The 18,431-nt window shown below is 49.0% G+C and overlaps 1 protein-coding gene across 3 annotated transcripts in view; it reads left to right on the forward strand.

Moving 5' to 3' along the window:
• The first annotated feature begins 11,674 nt into the window (after positions 1-11,674).
• IGF2BP1 (insulin like growth factor 2 mRNA binding protein 1) overlaps positions 11,675-18,431 on the forward strand; it is a 40,814-nt gene continuing 34,057 nt past the window's right edge. For all 3 annotated transcript variants that reach the window (XM_054176895.1, XM_009900128.2, XM_054176897.1), the window contains exons 1-2: positions 11,675-11,849; positions 14,042-14,102. In XM_054176895.1, coding sequence (XP_054032870.1) covers positions 11,675-11,849; positions 14,042-14,102 — 236 coding nt within the window. The remainder of the gene's footprint in view (positions 11,850-14,041; positions 14,103-18,431) is intronic.

Here is an 18,431-nt window from a genome sequence, read left to right on the forward strand (position 1 = left end):
TGCAAATAAACCTTTTATGGCTCCAGAAGTGGCTCTTGCTGAACCCAGCTCCCTGGGGTGGCTCTCTCAGAGCTTTCCTGATTGTGACTTCTTTGGGAGGAGGGGGGGAAGCCCCCCAAATCCCCAACAACTTAAAAGGGGAGCCTCAACCCAAGGAGAGTGTGGACTTCTTGCTGCATGCTCTGCTTCTTTCTTTGGTCTTCAGTGATGGTTGTGCCCCCCCAGGACAAGAAGCTGACAACAGGACCTGCATCATCCAAGCTGGGAAGATTTATTTGGAGCACTTAGCTACATATATATATTAACCCCCCCCTCAGAAGTGCCACTTTTATGTCTGGGTAGTGATCACTGTAGCTGCTTTCAGAGGCTGGAGAGGTGATCTGGACTTTCTCTAGCATTAAAACTACCTGTGCTTGACCCTGTAAGAAGGAGCCCTGTGAGAAGAGGCTGAGGGAGCTGGAGGTGTTTAGCCTGGAGAAGAGGAGGCTCAGGGGAGACCTCATTGCTCTCTACAACTCCCTGAAGGGAGGTTGGAGCCAGGTAGGGGTTGGTCTCTTCTCCCAGGGAAGCAGCACCAGAACAAGAGGACACAGTCTCAAGCTGCACCAGGGGAAGTTTAGGCTGGAGGGGAAGAGAAAATTCTTCACAGAAGGAGTAATTGGCTACTGGAATGTGCTGCCCAGGGAGGTGGTGGAGTCACCATCCCTGGAGGTGTTCAAGAGGGGCTTGGATGTGGCACTTGGAGCCATGGTTTAGTAGGCAGGAGGTGTTGGGTGACAGGTTGGACTTTATGATCTCTGAGGTCTCTTCCAACCTTATTGATTCTATGATTCTATGAAAGCTCTTCACAGAAGGAGTAATTTGCCACTGGAATGTGCTGCCCAGGGAGGTGGTGGAGTCCCCATCCCTTGGATGTGGCACTTGGAGCCATGGTTTACTTGTCAGGAGGTGTTAGGTATTAGGTGCTAGGTTGGACTTGATGATCTCTGAGGTCTTTTACCAACCTGGTGGATGCTGATTCTGTCCCCAGCTCTCCTGATGCAACAAAACAACTTTTATCCCTCCCTTGGAGCCAAAAGAAGGAAAGACAGAGCAAAGCCTAAAGCAGCTGGGGAGATTAGAGCAGTGGAGCTGCAGGAAAGGAGAGGAAATAATCAGTCCTGCTAAATCCCAAGTTATGTACCAGCAGGACAAGAAAAGTAGACAAGCCCAGTCCACGGCAAGGAGCCTGCCCAAGTGGCTGGCTCAGTAACGTGGAATTAGTTCTCTCTCCTGCCCTTTTTGCTCTCCTAGCATCACCTTTCCAGCAGCCCAGCGGTGCTGGCTGCCCCAGCACGGGTGGTGGGGTATGGGGGTCAAGGTTTTGATTGGGAAATGACCTATTTATGTATTCCCAGCCCTTTTTCTTGGCTGTTGTTAAAGTGACCCACAACAACAAAAAGAGGATACACTTGTTTGGGGCAGAAAGAGTTAGGAATTAGTGGCTGAGCCTTTTTTATTTCCTTGGGTGCCTCCTGCTATGAGGAGTTGAAGAAGCAGAGGGACGGGAAGCAGGGAGTGCTGGTCTTTGGGGGGATTGAAGTGGTGCCTTGAAATTGGAGGGGCCCCCTCCCCTGGCCCCCTTCCCCCCCCCCCCCCCCAATTTGTCCTCCTGGAGCATAAATCTGATATAAAATGTGTTTATTTCAGACTAGGGGGGGGGTCAGAATCTGAGACAAATACCTCCAGTTACTGAAAGGAAAACACTTAATCTGGGCTTTAGAAGGGCTGCAAACGTTTGCAGGGGGTGGGTGGGGGGGCGTTCAACAGAGCAGCTCCTACTTGAAATAAGGTCAGGGGGAGTTCAGCAACGGCAGGATGCATCCCCCACGATGCTCTCCCAGCTCTGGTGGTTTAGTTTATCGTTGTACCAAGAGCAGAAGAGCTTTTTTTTTTCACTTCCCCCCACCCCCCTGCTGCTCCAGCCATCCCCAGGGGAAAAGGCTGCTCCCAGCTATCTGTCCAGCTGCTGATGGTGATTTTGGAGGCAGAAAAACTGAACTGACAGGTCAGAGAGGTCTGCCGGGGAGAAGTGGTGGCACATTCATTTAGGGAGCAGGGGGGAAACTGCAAATCAAAGGGACTATCCGAACGGCAACATTCAGGGGCTCGTTCCACAACCCTTTCCCTTTCCTCCCAGCTCAAAGTTTGCCACTTACCCAAAGAAAAAGACAGAACCCCCCCCAAACTGAACCATCCCCACTGCAGGAGATAAGAAACAAACCCAGGCAAAGCAGCTTTGTTTGGTGGGGATTTGAACGATTCTCTGTGTGTTCACAACCCACCCCCCACCAAAGAATTCAGGTTATTGCTGCGAGGAGACCTGGGAAGTGCAACCCAGCCCCAAAGCCCTGAGCAGAGCTGAGCACCACGACCCGGTGGGAGCCCAGAAACTGCAAAGCAGCAGATGCAGAGGAGAAGCAAACAGTTGTTTGGTTGTGATGCTTTTTCTTTTGCCTGTTGGGGTTTGTTTTTCGAGAGGCTGCAGCTTGCTTTGAGGACCAGAACGAAAGGATTGTTCAGGATGGGAGCTGATTTGTGAAGCCAGAGTTTCTTGCAGTGTTTGCTTTGTTTTGAAGTGAAGCACTAAAACGTTCAGGGAAGAGGCAAACGCTCCAACAAGTTGCAGCCTTTAACCATTTCCATCTTCAGCTGATTGTGGAGCTCTAACCCTCCAGGGAGCAGAGGGGGCACTGCCCATCCTTTAGCCCTCTCCTTGGGGCTTGGGGATGCTCCTTTGCTCCCGGGCTCCAACGAGCCAAGGTTTAAACGCCAGGATGGGGGAGATGCAGAGCAGAAGGTTGCTAATGAGCCACTTCAAACCTCGACTTTTGGTTTTCAAGCAAACTCTTCACCTCCCAGCAAGTTTGGCTCTGGACAAATTGATCAAGGGCAGCTTTAATCAGCTGGATCCTCTTCGGTAGGAGCTGAATCTGCCAAGCTGTGAATGTTTGCCACAGAATAAGAAAGAAAGAATCAAAACTGAACAACAAAAAAGAAGAGGGATTTAAACTGGGCTTGCACTTAAGTAAAAGGAAATATTCCCCAACTCTAACCCTCATTTGCTTGAGTTCTCACCTGGTTTAGAAGGAGAGGCTCACTCCATCTTCAGGTTAATTCTGCTGCTTGAGATTTGATTGGAAGGGAGGAAGGGAAGGAGGAAGGGAGTAAGGGAGGAGGGAAGGAGGAAAGAAAGGAAGGAGGAAAGAAAGGAAGGAGGAAAGAAAGGAAGGAGGAAAGAAAGGAAGGAGGAAAGAAAGGAAGGAGGAAAGAAAGGAAGGAGGAAAGAAAGGAAGGAGGAAAGAAAGGAAGGAGGAAAGAAAGGAAGGAGGAAAGAAAGGAAGGAGGAAAGAAAGGAAGGAGGAAAGAAAGGAAGGAGGAAAGAAAGGAAGGAGGAAAGAAAGGAAGGAGGAAAGAGGAGACAAAATTCTGACTCTTTTTTTTTCCCTCCCCCCCTTCCCTTTGTGACCTTTGTTTTCCTGAAAGCTTTCAACCTCCTATTTATTAGTCATTAACAAATGGTTTTAACCATTGACAAAAGTGAAGGTTTGTTGAATTTCTTCCCCCCAGTGCGGATTTATTAGACAGGAAATAATGAAATGATTTTAAGCCCTGACAAAATGAAGATGTTTTTATTTTCTCCTAAGTTTTTTGGGGGGGTTCCTGAGTGCAGATGTGTTAGACAAGAATTAATGAAATGATTTTAAGCACTGAAAAAAAATGAAGATATTTTTATTTTCTCCCTAAGTTTTGGGGTTTCCAAGTGCAGGTTTGTTAGCTAAGACTCAATAAAATGATTGTAAGCACTGAAAAAATGAAGGTATTTTTATTTCTCCCTAAGTTTTGGGGGGTTCCAAGTGGAGATTTAGTAGACAAGGATTAATGAAATGATTTTAAGCGCTGAAAAAAATGTAGGTATTTTTACTTCCCCTAAGTTTTGGGAGGGTCCTGAGTGCAGATTTGTTAGACAAGAACTGATGAAATTATTTTAAACCCTGAAAAAATGAAGATATTTTCATTTTCCCCTAAGTTTTGGGGGTTCCAAGTGCAGGTTTGTTAGCTAAGACTCAGTAAAATGATTCTGAGCACTGAAAAAAATGAAGGTGTTTTTATTTCTCCCTATGTTTTGGGGGGTCCTGAGTGCAGATTTGTTAGCCAAGAATTGATGAAATGATTTTTAAACCCTGAAAAAAATGAAGATGTTTTATTCTTCCCTAAGTTTTGGAGGTTTCCAAGTGCAGATTTATTAGCCAAGAATTGATGAAATGATTTTAAACCCTGAAAAAAATGAAGATGTTTTATTCTTCCCTAAGTTTTGGAGGTTTCCAAGTGCAGATTTGTTAGCCAAGAATTGATGAAATGATTTTTAAGCCCTGAAAAAAATGAAGATATTTTTATTCTCCCCTAAGTTTTGGGGCTTTCCAAGTGGAGATTTAGTTGACAAGACTTAATGAAATGATTTTAAACCCTGAAAAAATGAAGATATTTTTATTCTCCCCTATGTTTTGGGGGGGTTCTAAGCACAGATTTGTTAGACAAGAATTAATAAACTTCGAAAACAGGAAGATTTTAACCTTTTTTGGGGGGTGGGCAAGTTTCTGGGGGGGATTTTTAAGTGCAGATATTTTTCTTTAGCCAGTTGTTAACAAATGTTTTTCAACTTTGCAACCAAACCCAAGATTTTGTTGCTTATTTTCCCCCCTAAGCTTCTGGGGTTTCCAAGCACAGATTTATGAGGCAATAATTAATAAACATTTTTTAAACGTTGAAAAAATGAAGATATTTTCATTTCCCCCTAAGTTTTGGGGGGTTCTGAGCACAGATTTATTAGGCAATCATTGATAAACGTTTTTAAATGTTGAAAAAATGAAGATATTTTCATTTCCCCCTAAGTTTTGGGGGGTCCTGAGCACAGATTTATTAGGCAATCATTGATAAACGTTTTTAAATGTTGAAAAAATGAAGATATTTTCATTTCCCCCCAAGTTTTTTGGGTTTCTAAGCACAAATTTATTAGGCAACGATTAATAAATGGTGTTAAGCATTGAAAAAATGAAGATTATTTTCATTTTCCCCTATGTTTTGGGGGGTTCTAAGCACAGATTTATTAGGCAATAATTGATGAACATTTTTAACCATTGAAAAAATGAAGATATTTTCATTTCCCCCTAAGTTTTTGGGTTTCTAAGCACAAATTTATTAGGCAACGATTAATAAATGGTGTTAAGCATTGAAAAAATTAAGATTATTTTCATTTTCCCCTATGTTTTGGGGGGTTCTAAGCACAGATTTATTAGGCAATAATTGATGAACATTTTTAACCATTGAAAAAATGAAGATATTTTCATTTCCCCCTAAGTTTTTTGGGTTTCTAAGCACAAATTTATTAGGCAATGATTAATAAATGGTGTTAAGCATTGAAAAAATGAAGATTATTTTCATTTTCCCCTATGTTTTGGGGGGTTCTAAGCACAGATTTATTAGGCAATAATTGATGAACGTTTTTAACCATTGAAAAAATGAAGATATTTTCATTTCCCCCTAAGTTTTTTGGGTTTCTAAGCACAAATTTATTAGGCAACGATTAATAAATGGTGTTAAGCATTGAAAAAATGAAGATTATTTTCATTTTCCCCTATGTTTTGGGGGGTTCTAAGCACAGATTTATTAGGCAATAATTGATGAACATTTTTAACCATTGAAAAAATGAAGATATTTTCATTTCCCCCTAAGTTTTTTGGGTTTCTAAGCATAGATTTATTAGGCAACGATTAATAAATGGTGTTAAGCATTGAAAAAATGAAGATTATTTTCATTTTCCCCTATGTTTTGGGGGGTTCCAAGCACAGATTTATTAGGCAATAATTGATGAACATTTTTAAACGTTGAAAAAATGAAGATATTTTCATTTCCCCCTAATTTTTTGGGTTTCTAAGCGCAGATTTATTAGGCAATGATTAGTAGACGTTTTTAAACGTTGAAAAAATGAAGATATTTTCATTTCCCCCTAAGTTTTTTGGGGGTTCTAAGCACAGATTTATTAGGCAATGATTCATAAACGTTTTTAAACGTTGAAAAAATGAAGATATTTTCATTTTCCCCTAAGTTTTTTGGGGGTTCTAAGCACAGATTTATTAGGCAATGATGAATAAATGCTTTTAAGCATTGAAAAAAATACGATTTTTAAAGCTTCCCCCAAGTTTCTGAGGTTCCTAAGTGCATCTTTCTCAGACAGTCATTAACAAAAGGTTTTAAGCTCTGGAAAAAAAGGAAGAGATCTTTATTCTCTCCCAAGTTTCGGGGAGGGGGTGGGGAGGGGAGGGGGATTTCCTAAGTCCATATGAATTAGACAGCAAGGAATAAATGTGTTTCAACATTGAAAAGATGAAGATTTGTGTTAAAGAAGGAAATCTCCCGAAGTTTTTAAAGTGCTTTTTAAAGTGCATCTTTAAATGCTGCCCTCTGAACTGTTAGTGGGATCACCAGAGGTTAAATCAAAGCACGTTATAAAACCAAACCCCAAACCAAACCACCCCCCCCCCCAAAAAAAAAAAACCCTTGTCCAAACCAAACCACCCCCAAAAAAAGCCTCCCCCAAACCAAACTAAAAAACAGCAACAAAAAAGCCTCCCCCAAACCAAACTAAATAACCCCAAACCAACCAACCAACCAACCAATAAAAACCCCCAACCAAATTAAGAAATAAATAACCCAAAGCCTCCCAAAATCAAGCAGAGAAACCCCCAAAAGCCTCTCCCAAGCCAACCAAACCCCCTTCCCCCCAAGAAAAAAAAAACCCACCCAAATTAAAGAAAGATTTAAATGCTCACTGGCAGGAAAAGAGCAGAAAATATTTTGTTCCCCTTTCCTGCTAATCTGTTACTAAAAAAAATGAGTTTCTATTTTAGATCTCTTTTTTTTTTCCTGCCTCAGGTCACCATCCAAGCAAGCTGCACTCATTCCAACTTTTTGGATCAAGCCCTCCTCTTTTTTCCCCCCCTCCCCCCTTTTTTTCCCCCTGTTTCAGGAAGACTTCTTTTTTCCCCCCTCCCCACCAGTTGCAACCTCCTCCCTTAAGAAAATTCACCTCCCCCCAGCCGCCAAAATGGCAACAACTACCACGACAAAAAGGAAGAGCTGAACCTGTAGAGAAATTATAACACACCCCCCTCCCTCCCCAACTCATTTTTGCCTGAGACAGAGATTTAAATCTCTTTTTTTTGGGGGGGGGGGAGAAACCTCATCCAAACAAACAAAAAAACCCCAACAAAACCAACCCCCCAACTCCCCCCCCTCCGCACGCACAACTTTTGCCCGAATCAGATTGGTTTTATGGCTTAAATCAGAAGCAGCTTGATGTCGGTGGGGGAGTGGGGCAGTGAAAAAAAAAAAAGCAAAGCAAAGCAAAGCAACAGAAAACACCAAACCCGAAGAATAACGTGAAATTGTTTGTAAACTCACACGGAACCAAAAATCAGCTTCCTTGGAGGGCTCTGGAAAACTAGAGCCCCAGTTAAAAGAAAATCCTGCCGGGGGTGGGGGGAGTGGGGGGGGGGATGGGAGAGAGTCGGGGTGGGGGGGGGAGGGGGGAGGTGAAGGAAGGAGGGAGGTGGGGGGGGGAAGAGAGCACAAAGGCCAAAGAAACTTTTCCAAGTGCCAGCCCTCTCCCCTCCCCACCCCCCGGGTGCAAACTGTTGCTCAGCCCCTTCCCTAGCTCCTGAAATCCCGCTGGATTTGCAGTTCCATTTAAATCAGGGGAGAACCGTTTCCTTTGGAGGAAAGGGGGGTGGGGGTTGAGGGGGGGTTGGCAGAGCTGGTTCGACCCGGGCTCGGGGAGGGGGGTGGCGCAGTTGAGGTTTTGGGGGGAGCAGTTTTCTCTCCCCTAAGCCCTGAATAGGGGCGAGGGCGGCTTTTACCCCCCTGCAGATCAATGATTTAGTCCCTGCTGTTTGCATTCCCTAAATACCTTGCATCTGGAATGCTGCAGGAGGGGAAGGAGGTTGACTGATAGCCTTTCTTGTTTCAGATCTAAATTGAAGACTTCCCTCTTTGTTTGCATTTTACCCCCCCCACCCACCCTTGTCGTCGTCGTCGTCCCCCCCCCCCTCTTTTTGGGTTGGTTTCCTTCATTTCATTATTGCCCAGGATTCTGTTACACGGGGAAGGCACCGGGGGCAAACCAATAAAAGCAACAACAAAAGTCTTCTGCTCAAGATGAGAAACAGATCTGCAGCAGATAGTTGATCGTTTCTTTGAGCTGGGGTTTTATTTGGGGGGGTGGGGGGAAGCACTTTGCAGTGGGAGGAAGGTGAACGCTCACGTTTTCATCCAGGAAAGCCTCAAAGTGCCTTTCCCCCCACCACCACCAGCTGCAGGATGTCGATTTCCCGATTTGATTCCTCTCTTTTCCCCCCCCCCCCCCCCCCCCTTCACCTGTGAATTTGGAGCTTGGATTTCACCCTGGACACGCCAAGGAATTCCCACGTGGATGCATGCAGCAACGCTCCTGGGGGAGGGAAAAAAAAACCCAACCAAGCCCCAGCCGACCCAACCCACCCAAACTCCTCTGGGTAATTGAGTTTGGGATTTCCAGGAGAGCCCAAATCATCCACGATGGGCAAGCAAAACTTTTCCCCCTGGTGAGCAGCATCTTGGCAGCGTTTGAAAGCAAACCCAAAAAGATCCTGGGATCACAGAAGAGACTGGATCCAGGAGGGAAGGCTAAAGGCTTTTATTGTTATTATTTATTACCATTTATTATTATTATTATCGTTATTACCATCATTATTACTATTATCATTATTATTATCATTATCATTATAATTATCATTATTATTTCGCCTTTTTTTTACTTCAAATACTTATTTCCCGCTATTTTTAGAATTAATCTTAATGATTTTTGTTTCCCCCTCCTCTTTTTCACTTTCTTTCCTTTTTATTCCTCTCCCCCCACCCCCTTTTTTCTTACCCCCCACCCCCCCTTTCTTGTAGGAGGCTGTAGCCCAGAGCAGATGTCCCGCCTTGAAAGTTCACGCAGAGCTCCCCGAGCCCCCCGGCTAACGGCAAATTTATTTACTAACAAATTCTCCACGTGGCTCTTCCTCAGCCGGGAGAGAGAGAGAAAATAAATAAATAAATAGGAGAAAAATAAATAAATAAGCAAATAAATAAATAAATTCGGAATCCCCAAATATTTCATTAATAATAATAATAATAATAAATAGAAAGATTGACTTCCCTTCCCCCTCCTCCTGCCCCCCACTCCCTTCCCCCCAAACCACAGCACAGCCGGGTGGCAACCGGAGGGCACAACCGATTTTGCCAGCCCCTCTTTGGGGGTGGGGTGGTGGGTTGTGTGGAGGGGGCGTGGGGGGCGGGGGTCACACCGACCGCTACCTCACCTCCCCCCGCCCAAAAGTCGGGGTGGAGAAAAGGGGGATGGAAAAGGCAGGGCGGGAGGGAAGGGAAGGGAAAGCGGGGGGCGGGGGGGGGGGGGGGGGGTGCGACGCGGAACTGGCTGCGCATCCGCTCAGGGTGCGCGGAACTGGCCGGGAAAGCCGCGCCCGGAAAGCTTCGAGCCCAAAAAATTCCTCACTTTGGGAATTTTTGTTATTTTTGCTATTTTTTTTCTCCTTTCCCACGGGGTTGTAGGGGCGGGGGGGGAACAGACACAAGCGGGAGCGGCTTTTCCCGTTCCGTTCAATCGCAGGCGCGGAGGGGTCGGTTCGTGCCTCTACTTGCAGGAGGGATGGGGGTGAGCGAGGAGGAAGAGGAGGGTGATGAGGGCCGGGGGGTGCACACGACACCGCAGTCGCCCCCGCCCCTCCCCGATAGGCAGCATCCCGGCCTGAGCCCCCCGGTTCACCGGAGCTTCCCCCCCGGCTCGCTCCGTCGGGGAGGCAGGAAGGGGATGGCGGAGGGGGGTGGGTAAATGGGGGCGGATATTTAGGTGGCGGGGGGGCAGGGGGGGGATGTTCGCTGCTATTTTCAACCCATCTTGTGCCTAAAAATAAAAGTCTCCAGAAAAGGCAGGCGGGGAAGGGGAAAGGGGGGAGGCTATCCATATGCTGCTTTGCCGACGGGGCGTCCACATCCCCCCCCCCAACCCCCGCCAAGCCCCAGGTCCCTTTCCCAGCCCAGCCCCGTTGGGGAAGGACCCTCCTCCACCATGGGGCCCTTCTGTGATGGGAGAAACACCTCCCCCACCCCCTCTCCCAATTCCACCACCTCCCCACGCCCTTCCCCGAAGGCTTCATCGGGGCTGCACATCAAGGGCTTAAAACAATGCCGGGGACAATACCCCCTCCTAGGGGGGCACAGAACTCCCCCAACCACCCCGTCGGGCTGGGTCAACTCGGCGAGGGGGGTGGGGGGGTGGGTGGGTCGGTGTCGTCCCCCCACAATCCCTTATCCATCCATCCATCCATCCCCAATCCCCTGGCGCCAGGGGACCTCCCGGCCCCTTTGATGCCGAAGTTTTTTACACCCAGGGAGGGGAAAAAAAAAAAAAAAAAAAAAGGAGAAAAATTCCCATTGAGGCACCGGGAGAAAAAGGGGGTGGGGGGAGCGGTGGGGGGAGGGAGGGAAGCGGTGGGGGGAGGGGCGCGGTGGGGGCGGAGGGGCTGCAGCAGATGGGAAAGTGCCTCCGACGGGACGGGGATGGGCGGAGGAGGGGTGGGTGTGGGTGTGTGATGGTGGTGGTGGGTGTGTGTGAGGGATTAAAACTGGGGGAGGGGGGGACACGACACGGCTCACACACGACACACACCCACACGGGCCAAGGCGGGGGTGGGACACAGCTCGGCTGGAGGGGCGGGCAGGGGGGGGGGTGGGGTGGTGGTGCGTGGAGGTAAATAACGTAGTATTTAAATTAAAATAAATAAATAAGTGGCAGCCACCCCCTCCTCCTCCTCGCCCTCCCCCCCCACCATACACACCCACCCCCACCCCCCCTCCTCTCGTCGGCCCCTCCCCCCCGGGGGGCCGGGCCCTCCCGCATCACCACGTGGCTTCCTCCCGCAAACATTTTCACTCATTTTTCCAGGTCGGTTTTATTTAGAGGCGGTGCCCGGCTGCCCACAGCCGTCCGGTGACACTCCAGTGCCACTCCGACGACTTGGGGGCGCCCCCCCCCCCCCCCCGCCCCCAACAAACCAGCACCACCGCCCTACCCGCCACCACCCACCACCACCCCACCGGAGCCACCCCTTCCCTTAAGAATCCCCCCTCCCCCCCCCCACCCCTTTTCCCTTTCCCCTTCCCCCCCCCCCCCCACTCCAGCAGCCGCCGCCCCCCTCCCCAAAGCGCAAAAACGCTGCAAAAAGAAGAAAATCCCCGAAAAAAAAAAAAAACCCAAACAACGGGAGGGAAAAAAAAAAACAACGAAAGGAAAGGGTTTAAAGAAAGAAGACAACCCCCCCTGCCCCCCAACACTTAACCCCCTCCCCAAGCCTGGCTGTGGGGGCGGCAGGGTGAGGGCTACACGGTGGAGCCCCCCCGGGAGGAGCAGCAGCAGCAACAGCAGCAGCAGCCGCAGCCACCGCCGTGCTCCGAGCCCCGGCGTGTCCCTGCCGCCACCGCCTCCCGCCCGCTGCTGCCGCCGTCGCCGCCGCCGCCGCCCCCCGTCACCGCCACCATGAACAAGCTTTACATCGGGAACCTAAACGAGAACGTGACTCCAGCCGACTTGGAGAAAGTCTTCAACGATCACAAGATCTCCTTCAGCGGGCAGTTCCTGGTCAAGTCCGGCTATGCCTTTGTGGATTGCCCCGACGAGCAGTGGGCCATGAAAGCCATCGAAACTTTTTCGGGTAAGCGCCGTTATCTCCCCTTCCCCTCCCCTCTTTCATCCTCCTCTCCCCTCCTTCATCCTCTTCTCCCCCTCCCTAAAAAGCTCCAGACCCCCCCCACCCCCCCTTTGGAGCTTACCCCCCTACACGCCCCCCTAAAAAACTCAATGCTATCTCCCTTTCCTTCCTCTCCTTCATCCTCCTCGCCCTCATCATCCTTTCCCCCTCCCCACAAAGCTCCGGACTCCCCCCATGAATCTTAACCTTCTTTACACACACCCCCTACAAAACTCATCTCTATCTCCCTTTCCTCTTCCTTCCTTCATTTTCCTCTCCCCCTCCCCACAAAGCTCCAGACTCCCCGTTCGGGGCTTAACCCTCCTACACACCCCCCACAAAAACTCAGCGCTCTCTTCCCTTCCCTCTTCTCCTTCATCTTCCTCCCCCCTTCTTCATCTTCCTCTCCCCCACCCCCCCCCAAAGCTCCGGACCCCGCCATGAAGCTACACCCCCCTCCCCCCCCCCCCGCCTAAAAAATCAAGCTCAGCGCGCTCCCCGTCGCGCCCCGTCGGGGTTCGCATCAAGCGGCTTGGCTTGGACCCCCCTCTTCTTCCTCCTCACGCACCCACACACGCACACAAAAAGCACAGAACATCCCGGGGGGGGGGGGGGGGGGGGGGGGCGCCGGGGGGCGCTTAAAAGTGGGATGTCCCCTGCCGCCTCCCGCAGCCCCCGGAGCGGTTGGCCCGGTGGAGGGTTCGAGGTGGGGGTCCCGGCGTGGGACCCGGGTGGGTGGGTTGGGACTTTGGCCATTTTGATTTGAAACTGGGTTTCCTGGGGCATGTGATGTGGGGAGTAGCGCGAAGGTCGCCATGCTGCTCGCAGGGAGAGGGAGGGGAAAGGGGGGGAAAAAAAAAAGCTCGGCTCCCCGGCAAGCTGAGAATTGGGAAATTAGTTGAATTTTGCATTTTTTTTCCTTTTTTTTTTTGCCCTTCCACCCCCCCCCCCCCTCCCCTTTTCCTCCTCTCCCAGCTTGGGCTCTTCCTTTCTTCATCCTCCCTCCATAAATAAAATAAATCATCCTCCTCATCCTCCTAACCCAGCAAGCAAGGAAACCCACTCCATTTTTTTTTTTTTCCAAGAGAAATCCATTTCTGCCGTGGAGTTAGAATTTTTGAGCCCTTTTTTTTTAAGGGGTTGGGGGGGTGGGGAAGGCGGGGTGGGGGGAGGAGAAGAGGAAGAAGATCTCTACCCCACCACCTCCTCCCCCGCCCGCCCCCCCATCCCCGGGACTTTTCGTAGGGGTTTAAAGGAGGCAGAATTAGATTAAGGCAAGAAATAAAAGAAAGGGGGGGAGAAAGGAAGGGGGGAAAAAGGAGGGGGGGAAAAAGGGGGGGGAGGGAAAGGAGGGGAAAAAAAGAAAGTGGGAAAAGGGGAAAAATGGAGGGGCAAAAAAAAAAGGGGAAAAGGGGAAAAATGACAGAGAGAAAAGGGGGAAAAGGAGAGGAAAAAAGGGGGAAAATGTGGGAAAAAAGGGGGAAAAGGAGAGGAAAAAAGGGGAAAACGGGGGAAAAAGGAGGGGGGAAAAAGGGGGGAAAAGGAAAAAAAAAGAGGGAAAAAGGGGGGGAAAAAAGGATAAAAGGAGGAAAAAAAGCAGGGGAAAAAAAAAAGGGGGTGGTGGGGAGAAAGGGGGTGTCCAAATATGATTCCTTATGTTCTTGCTCTCCAGAGCAAGGATGAACTAAGGCATGAAATCTTCCTGAGGAACATTGTCCACCAGGGCAAGCTACACAACTCAACCACTCCCCTCCCAACAGCTTTTCCCCAGTTGAAGGCAGCCCCCGAAGACTTTGAATTCAAAATGCACTTGTGGTGGTGGTGGGGGGAAACCCCCCCAAACACCACCCCTCCCCCCCCCCCAACAACCTCGAACCCACCCCAAAAGCAGACCAAAAAGAAAAGGGATGATCGGGGGAAATGGATTTGCATGGAGTTTGGTCGGGATTTGGCTTAAATTGGCTGCTCCTCACGTGATGTTGTCCACAGTTTTCTGACCACCCCACCCAGCTATTTATTTTTGGTTGTTTATTTAGTGCTTATGAATGAATTAATTTCCTCATTAAGCAACCCAGCTACATTTTGTTGTTTTGTTTTGTTTTTTTTTGTTGTTGGTGTTGTGTTTTGTTTTGCTTTTGGTCGTTTTTTGGTTGTAGGCAAAGTGGAGCTTCATGGCAAGCAGCTAGAGATTGAGCACTCGGTCCCTAAAAAGCAAAGGTAAACGCAGTGGTTTCATTTCTTTCTTTATGGTATCTTTATTCCCCCCCCTGCCCCCCCTTTTAATTATATTTTGGGCTGAAAAGGAAGGGAAAAAAAAAATTAAAGGGGGGGGAAAAAAAGGGGCAAAACCCCCCCCCAACTTTTCCATCCCCCCCCTTTCAAGTGCCTTGTAAAATAGGAGGTGTTGGTAATTTGGTGTTGGCTGCATCCTTTCCCCCCGCCCCCAGCGAGGTGAGAAGCGATTTTGAGGCTCCACAGTTCATTTCTGTTTGTTTGAGAAGGAAAACTTCCTGGGGGGAGTGAATTTTGGGTTGGTTGTTGTGGGGTTCCCCCCCCTCCTTTTCCCTTCTAATTCCCTCTTTTCCCCCCTTTTTCCCTTCTAATTCCCTCTTTCCCCCCTTTTTCCCTTCCAATTCCCTCTTTCCCCCCTTTTTCCCTTCCAATTCCCTCTTTCCCCCCTTTTTCCCTTCCAATTCCCTCTTTCCCCCCTTTTTCCCTTCCAATTCCCTCTTTCCCCCCCTTTTTCCCTTCTAATTCCCTCTTTCCCCCCCTTTTTCCCTTCTAATTCCCTCTTTCCCCCCCCTTTTTCCCTTCTAATTCCCTCTTTCCCCCCCTTTTTCCCTTCTAATTCCCCCTTTCCCCCCCTTTTCCCTTCTAATTCCCTTTTCCCCCCCTTTTTCCCTTCTAATTCCCTTTTCCCCCCCTTTTCCCTTCAAATTCCCTTTTCCCCCCCTTTTTCCCTTCTAATTCCCTTTTCCCCCCCTTTTCCCTTCAAATTCCCTTTTCCCCCCCTTTTCCCTTCAAATTCCCTTTTTCCCCCCCTTTTCCCTTCAAATTCCCTTTTTCCCCCCCTTTTCCCTTCAAATTCCCTTTTTCCCCCCCCTTTTCCCTTCAAATTCCCTTTTTCCCCCCCTTTTCCCTTCAAATTCCCTTTTTCCCCCCCTTTTCCCTTCAAATTCCCTTTTCCCCCCCTTTTCCCTTCAGATTCCCTTTTAATCCCCCCCTTTTCCCTTTTAATTCCCCCTTTTCCCCTCTAAAAAGAAACAATTCAACAATTAATCCAAGGTGATGGATGGTTGAATTTGGTTTTTTTCCCTGTCTTTTTTTTTTTTGGTGGTGGTGGGGAGTTGGGATTTTCAAACTTGTGGCACTGGAAGAATTCCTCAGTTTCTTTTGGGTTCCTTTGCTGTGAGAAAGGTGAAATCTTTTGTTTTCCAGCAGAACTGGGAAAGAGAGGGGGAGTGGGGAAAAAAAAAAACCCACCACCCCACAAACAAAACAACCAAAACAAACCCAAAATTCACCAACCGGAAGTGAAATTTCCTAAGGTTTGGGGGGGAAGATTTAAAGAAAAGAGGGGGAAGGGAAAATAAATACAACAAACCTCAAAACCCTCCAAATCCAACCCAACATGGGGGGATTGGTCTCTCCGTGCCATGCCGGGGTGGGATTTAAAACCCCGGTGAGCGTTGGCTGCTGGCCTACCACCACCTCCTGCCCGCTGGCAACTTTTAATTTGGGGTAAAACCTCCCTTTTTTCCACCACTCCTCCTCTTTGCCTCTTTCCATCTCCCTGCCAAATGGTTTCACCCCTCCCCTGCCACCCAGCCTTGCCCAGGCCTCTCCATCTCCTTGGCCCCTTTGTTGTTGGCGAGCGGGAGGCTGGAGCAGCCCCCTGGCCACCGCTGTCCCCAAGCCTGCTGTGGCTCAGGCAACGTAAAGAATGATTTCATCTCTAATTGTTATTTTCCCCCACCCCTCTTGCCCCCATCCCTTCAAATTCCCCACCTCAAGAAGTGGCCACTTGGACCTTGGGGCGAGTTAAACCCCCGACCCCCCAAAAACAGTCCACGTTGGATCGCGCAGCCCCAAACCCACGTCGGCCACGTGATGAGGAGGGGAGGAGGTGAAGCCAACTCTTCCTCCTCAAACTCTTCCAGTTAGTTCATCTCTTGACCAACCCCCTCCTCAAACTGGCTGTTTGGAGCCCAGTTTTGGGGGGGGGGGGAAGAGTGAAGGGGAAGGGGGGATATCCCTTTGGCTTGGCTTGGGTTGCGGGGGGAGGAAGGGCTACCAAACTTTTCAGCCTTGGCTTTATGGCGGAGTGGGCTGCAGGGGTTTGATGCTAAAAGGCAAAGCTCAGATCCATTTCATCATTTCCTAGCCAACATTTATCTATTAATGTATTTATTTATGATCACTAAATATTTATTCGAGCACCTCGTGGCAGGGGAAGGGGGGGGTGAGTGATCGATAAATGCTCATTCCGGGGCTGCTGCTTTAATTATCAATGAGCAGAGAGAGGGTGTCGGTGGAAGAGCCCGAGGAAGGGGGAGGAAAATAACCTTCAACCCCTCCCATCCCCTTTATTGTTTTTTATCCTTTAATTTTGCCCAGTGCTGCTGGATAATCAATAATAAGATGGGGGGTGGGGGGAGAGGAGCACATCTTCCCCCTCCCCTTAGAAATTCCCTGAAAACGGGGAATATTCCTGCTTCAAAGAAATGCTGGGAGTGGGAAGGCGGGGGGGGATGTGGAAAACTTTACAATAGGTGGAAGGAAGGTTGCTTTGCATTCCTCCTGATCTGCAAACATGCTGTGCCCTGCACTGAGCCGTTAAACCCCCTTTTGGGGGGCGGGAAGGTTGGAGGGGTTAAAATGAGCCCCCTGCCCTCCCTTCTGCTCTCCTCCCTCTCTCTCTGGGTGCCGTGTTTAAAGCGACGGGAGCCGCGTTCGCTGGGGCAGGGCTTTTTTGGGGGGGGTGGGGGGGGTCCCCAGGGGGTGTTGCAGCCGCGGTTACTTTGTCTCGCTTTGGGGAAGTAGTTTTGTGTTTCTGAGTTGGAAAAGAAGGAGGGGGGGGGGGGGTGAGAAAAAAAAAGGCGACTTTCTTGGCAGCTGCTTGGAAACTTGGCAGGTTGTTGGTCTGCAATGAACTTGTTTTTTGGGGGGGAGGGAAGGTGATTTGGTGGATTTTTGGGGGGCTCCCTTTCTCTCTGGGGTAAGGGCTGAGGTGATAAGGGAGCTGCTTCAAAGGCAATGTAATGTTCGGTGTGTCGGTGCTGTTGGTGCTTCCCTCCCCCCCCCCCCCCCGCGCTTCTCCTTTCCTTTCTGCTTGTTTTTAAGACTGGATTTTCCAGTTTAAAAGCCTATAGAACAGGAAATGGTTAATTAAGTTGGGAGCAGGGAGGGCAAAAATCCGATGGGTTCGGTGGGATCTAACAACCTCCCCCACACCCCTAGACCTGAGAGCACATTTCCCCCCCCCCCCCCACCTTTAGAAACGTGGGAGCTTTGGTGTTGCTTTGCCAGCTAATTTCTAAACGAAAAGAGAAGTATAAAATAGCAATAAACCCCCCCCCCCAGGGTTGAATTTTTTGGGGGGGTTGCTTGTGTGAAAATGGAATTAAGGAAAGGTCAGAAAAAGTGATTAATTTTTTTTGGGGGGGGGTGGGGAAGATGGTTTGAGATCTGAATTTGGCCGTGCTGGAAAGAGGTCTTTCCTGTTCCCGGTGTCTTTCCTTCTTTTAAATCTCTTTCTTGTCCCTAAAGCTGTTAGAAAGTTAATTAAATAATAATAATTAAAAAAAGGAGAAAATGCCGATTGTGGTTAATATGGCACCAAAAAAAGGTGCCCCCCACCCCCCCCCCGGTGCGTGGCTGCTGCATCGATCTCCTCTCCTCCCCCCCGCCCCCCTTTTCGAGAGGATCAACTGGTTGAGAGCTGTTTAATTGCAGCGATTCTCCCGACTCGACACTTTGAGAGCTGCAAATTATGTTAAGGATCCGGGGTGGGGGGTGGGGGTGTGCACCATTTTAACCGACCCCTTTGGAAGCAGGAAGGCTTGGAAAGCACAAAAATCGGTGCTGATAAAGATGTTGTTTCGTTTAAAAAAGGCCCCAAACGATAGAAAAAGAGGAATTTCGAGGTTAGTTGGAGGTTTGTTTTGTGTCGTTTCGTTGGTTTGGGTGTTTGAGGGTTGGGTTTGGGGGGGGGGGGGGGGGGGGGGGGAAACCAACCTGGGAGAAAGTTAAAGGGAGTTGAAGGAAAAAAAAACCAACCAAACCCAACATTATTTCAAGGTTTATCCTGCAGAAGGGTTGGGGAAAAAAAAAAAAAGGATTTGCTTTGGAAAATAATAATAATGATAATAAAAAAAGAATGATTCCATTTTCCCCCACTTCAGATTAAAGGGTTGGTTTGGGGTGGGGGGTTGGAAGTGGGAAGCTGAAAAGCCTGGAGTCGAAAAGAATGAATGAATGAAGAGAGGAGGGGGAGGAGGAGGAGGGGGGAAAGGAGAGGGGAGGAGGAGGGGGAGGGGGGGAAAA

This window comes from Dryobates pubescens, chromosome 36 (genome assembly GCF_014839835.1).
Source record: "Dryobates pubescens isolate bDryPub1 chromosome 36, bDryPub1.pri, whole genome shotgun sequence".
Classification (NCBI taxonomy): domain Eukaryota; kingdom Metazoa; phylum Chordata; class Aves; order Piciformes; family Picidae; genus Dryobates; species Dryobates pubescens.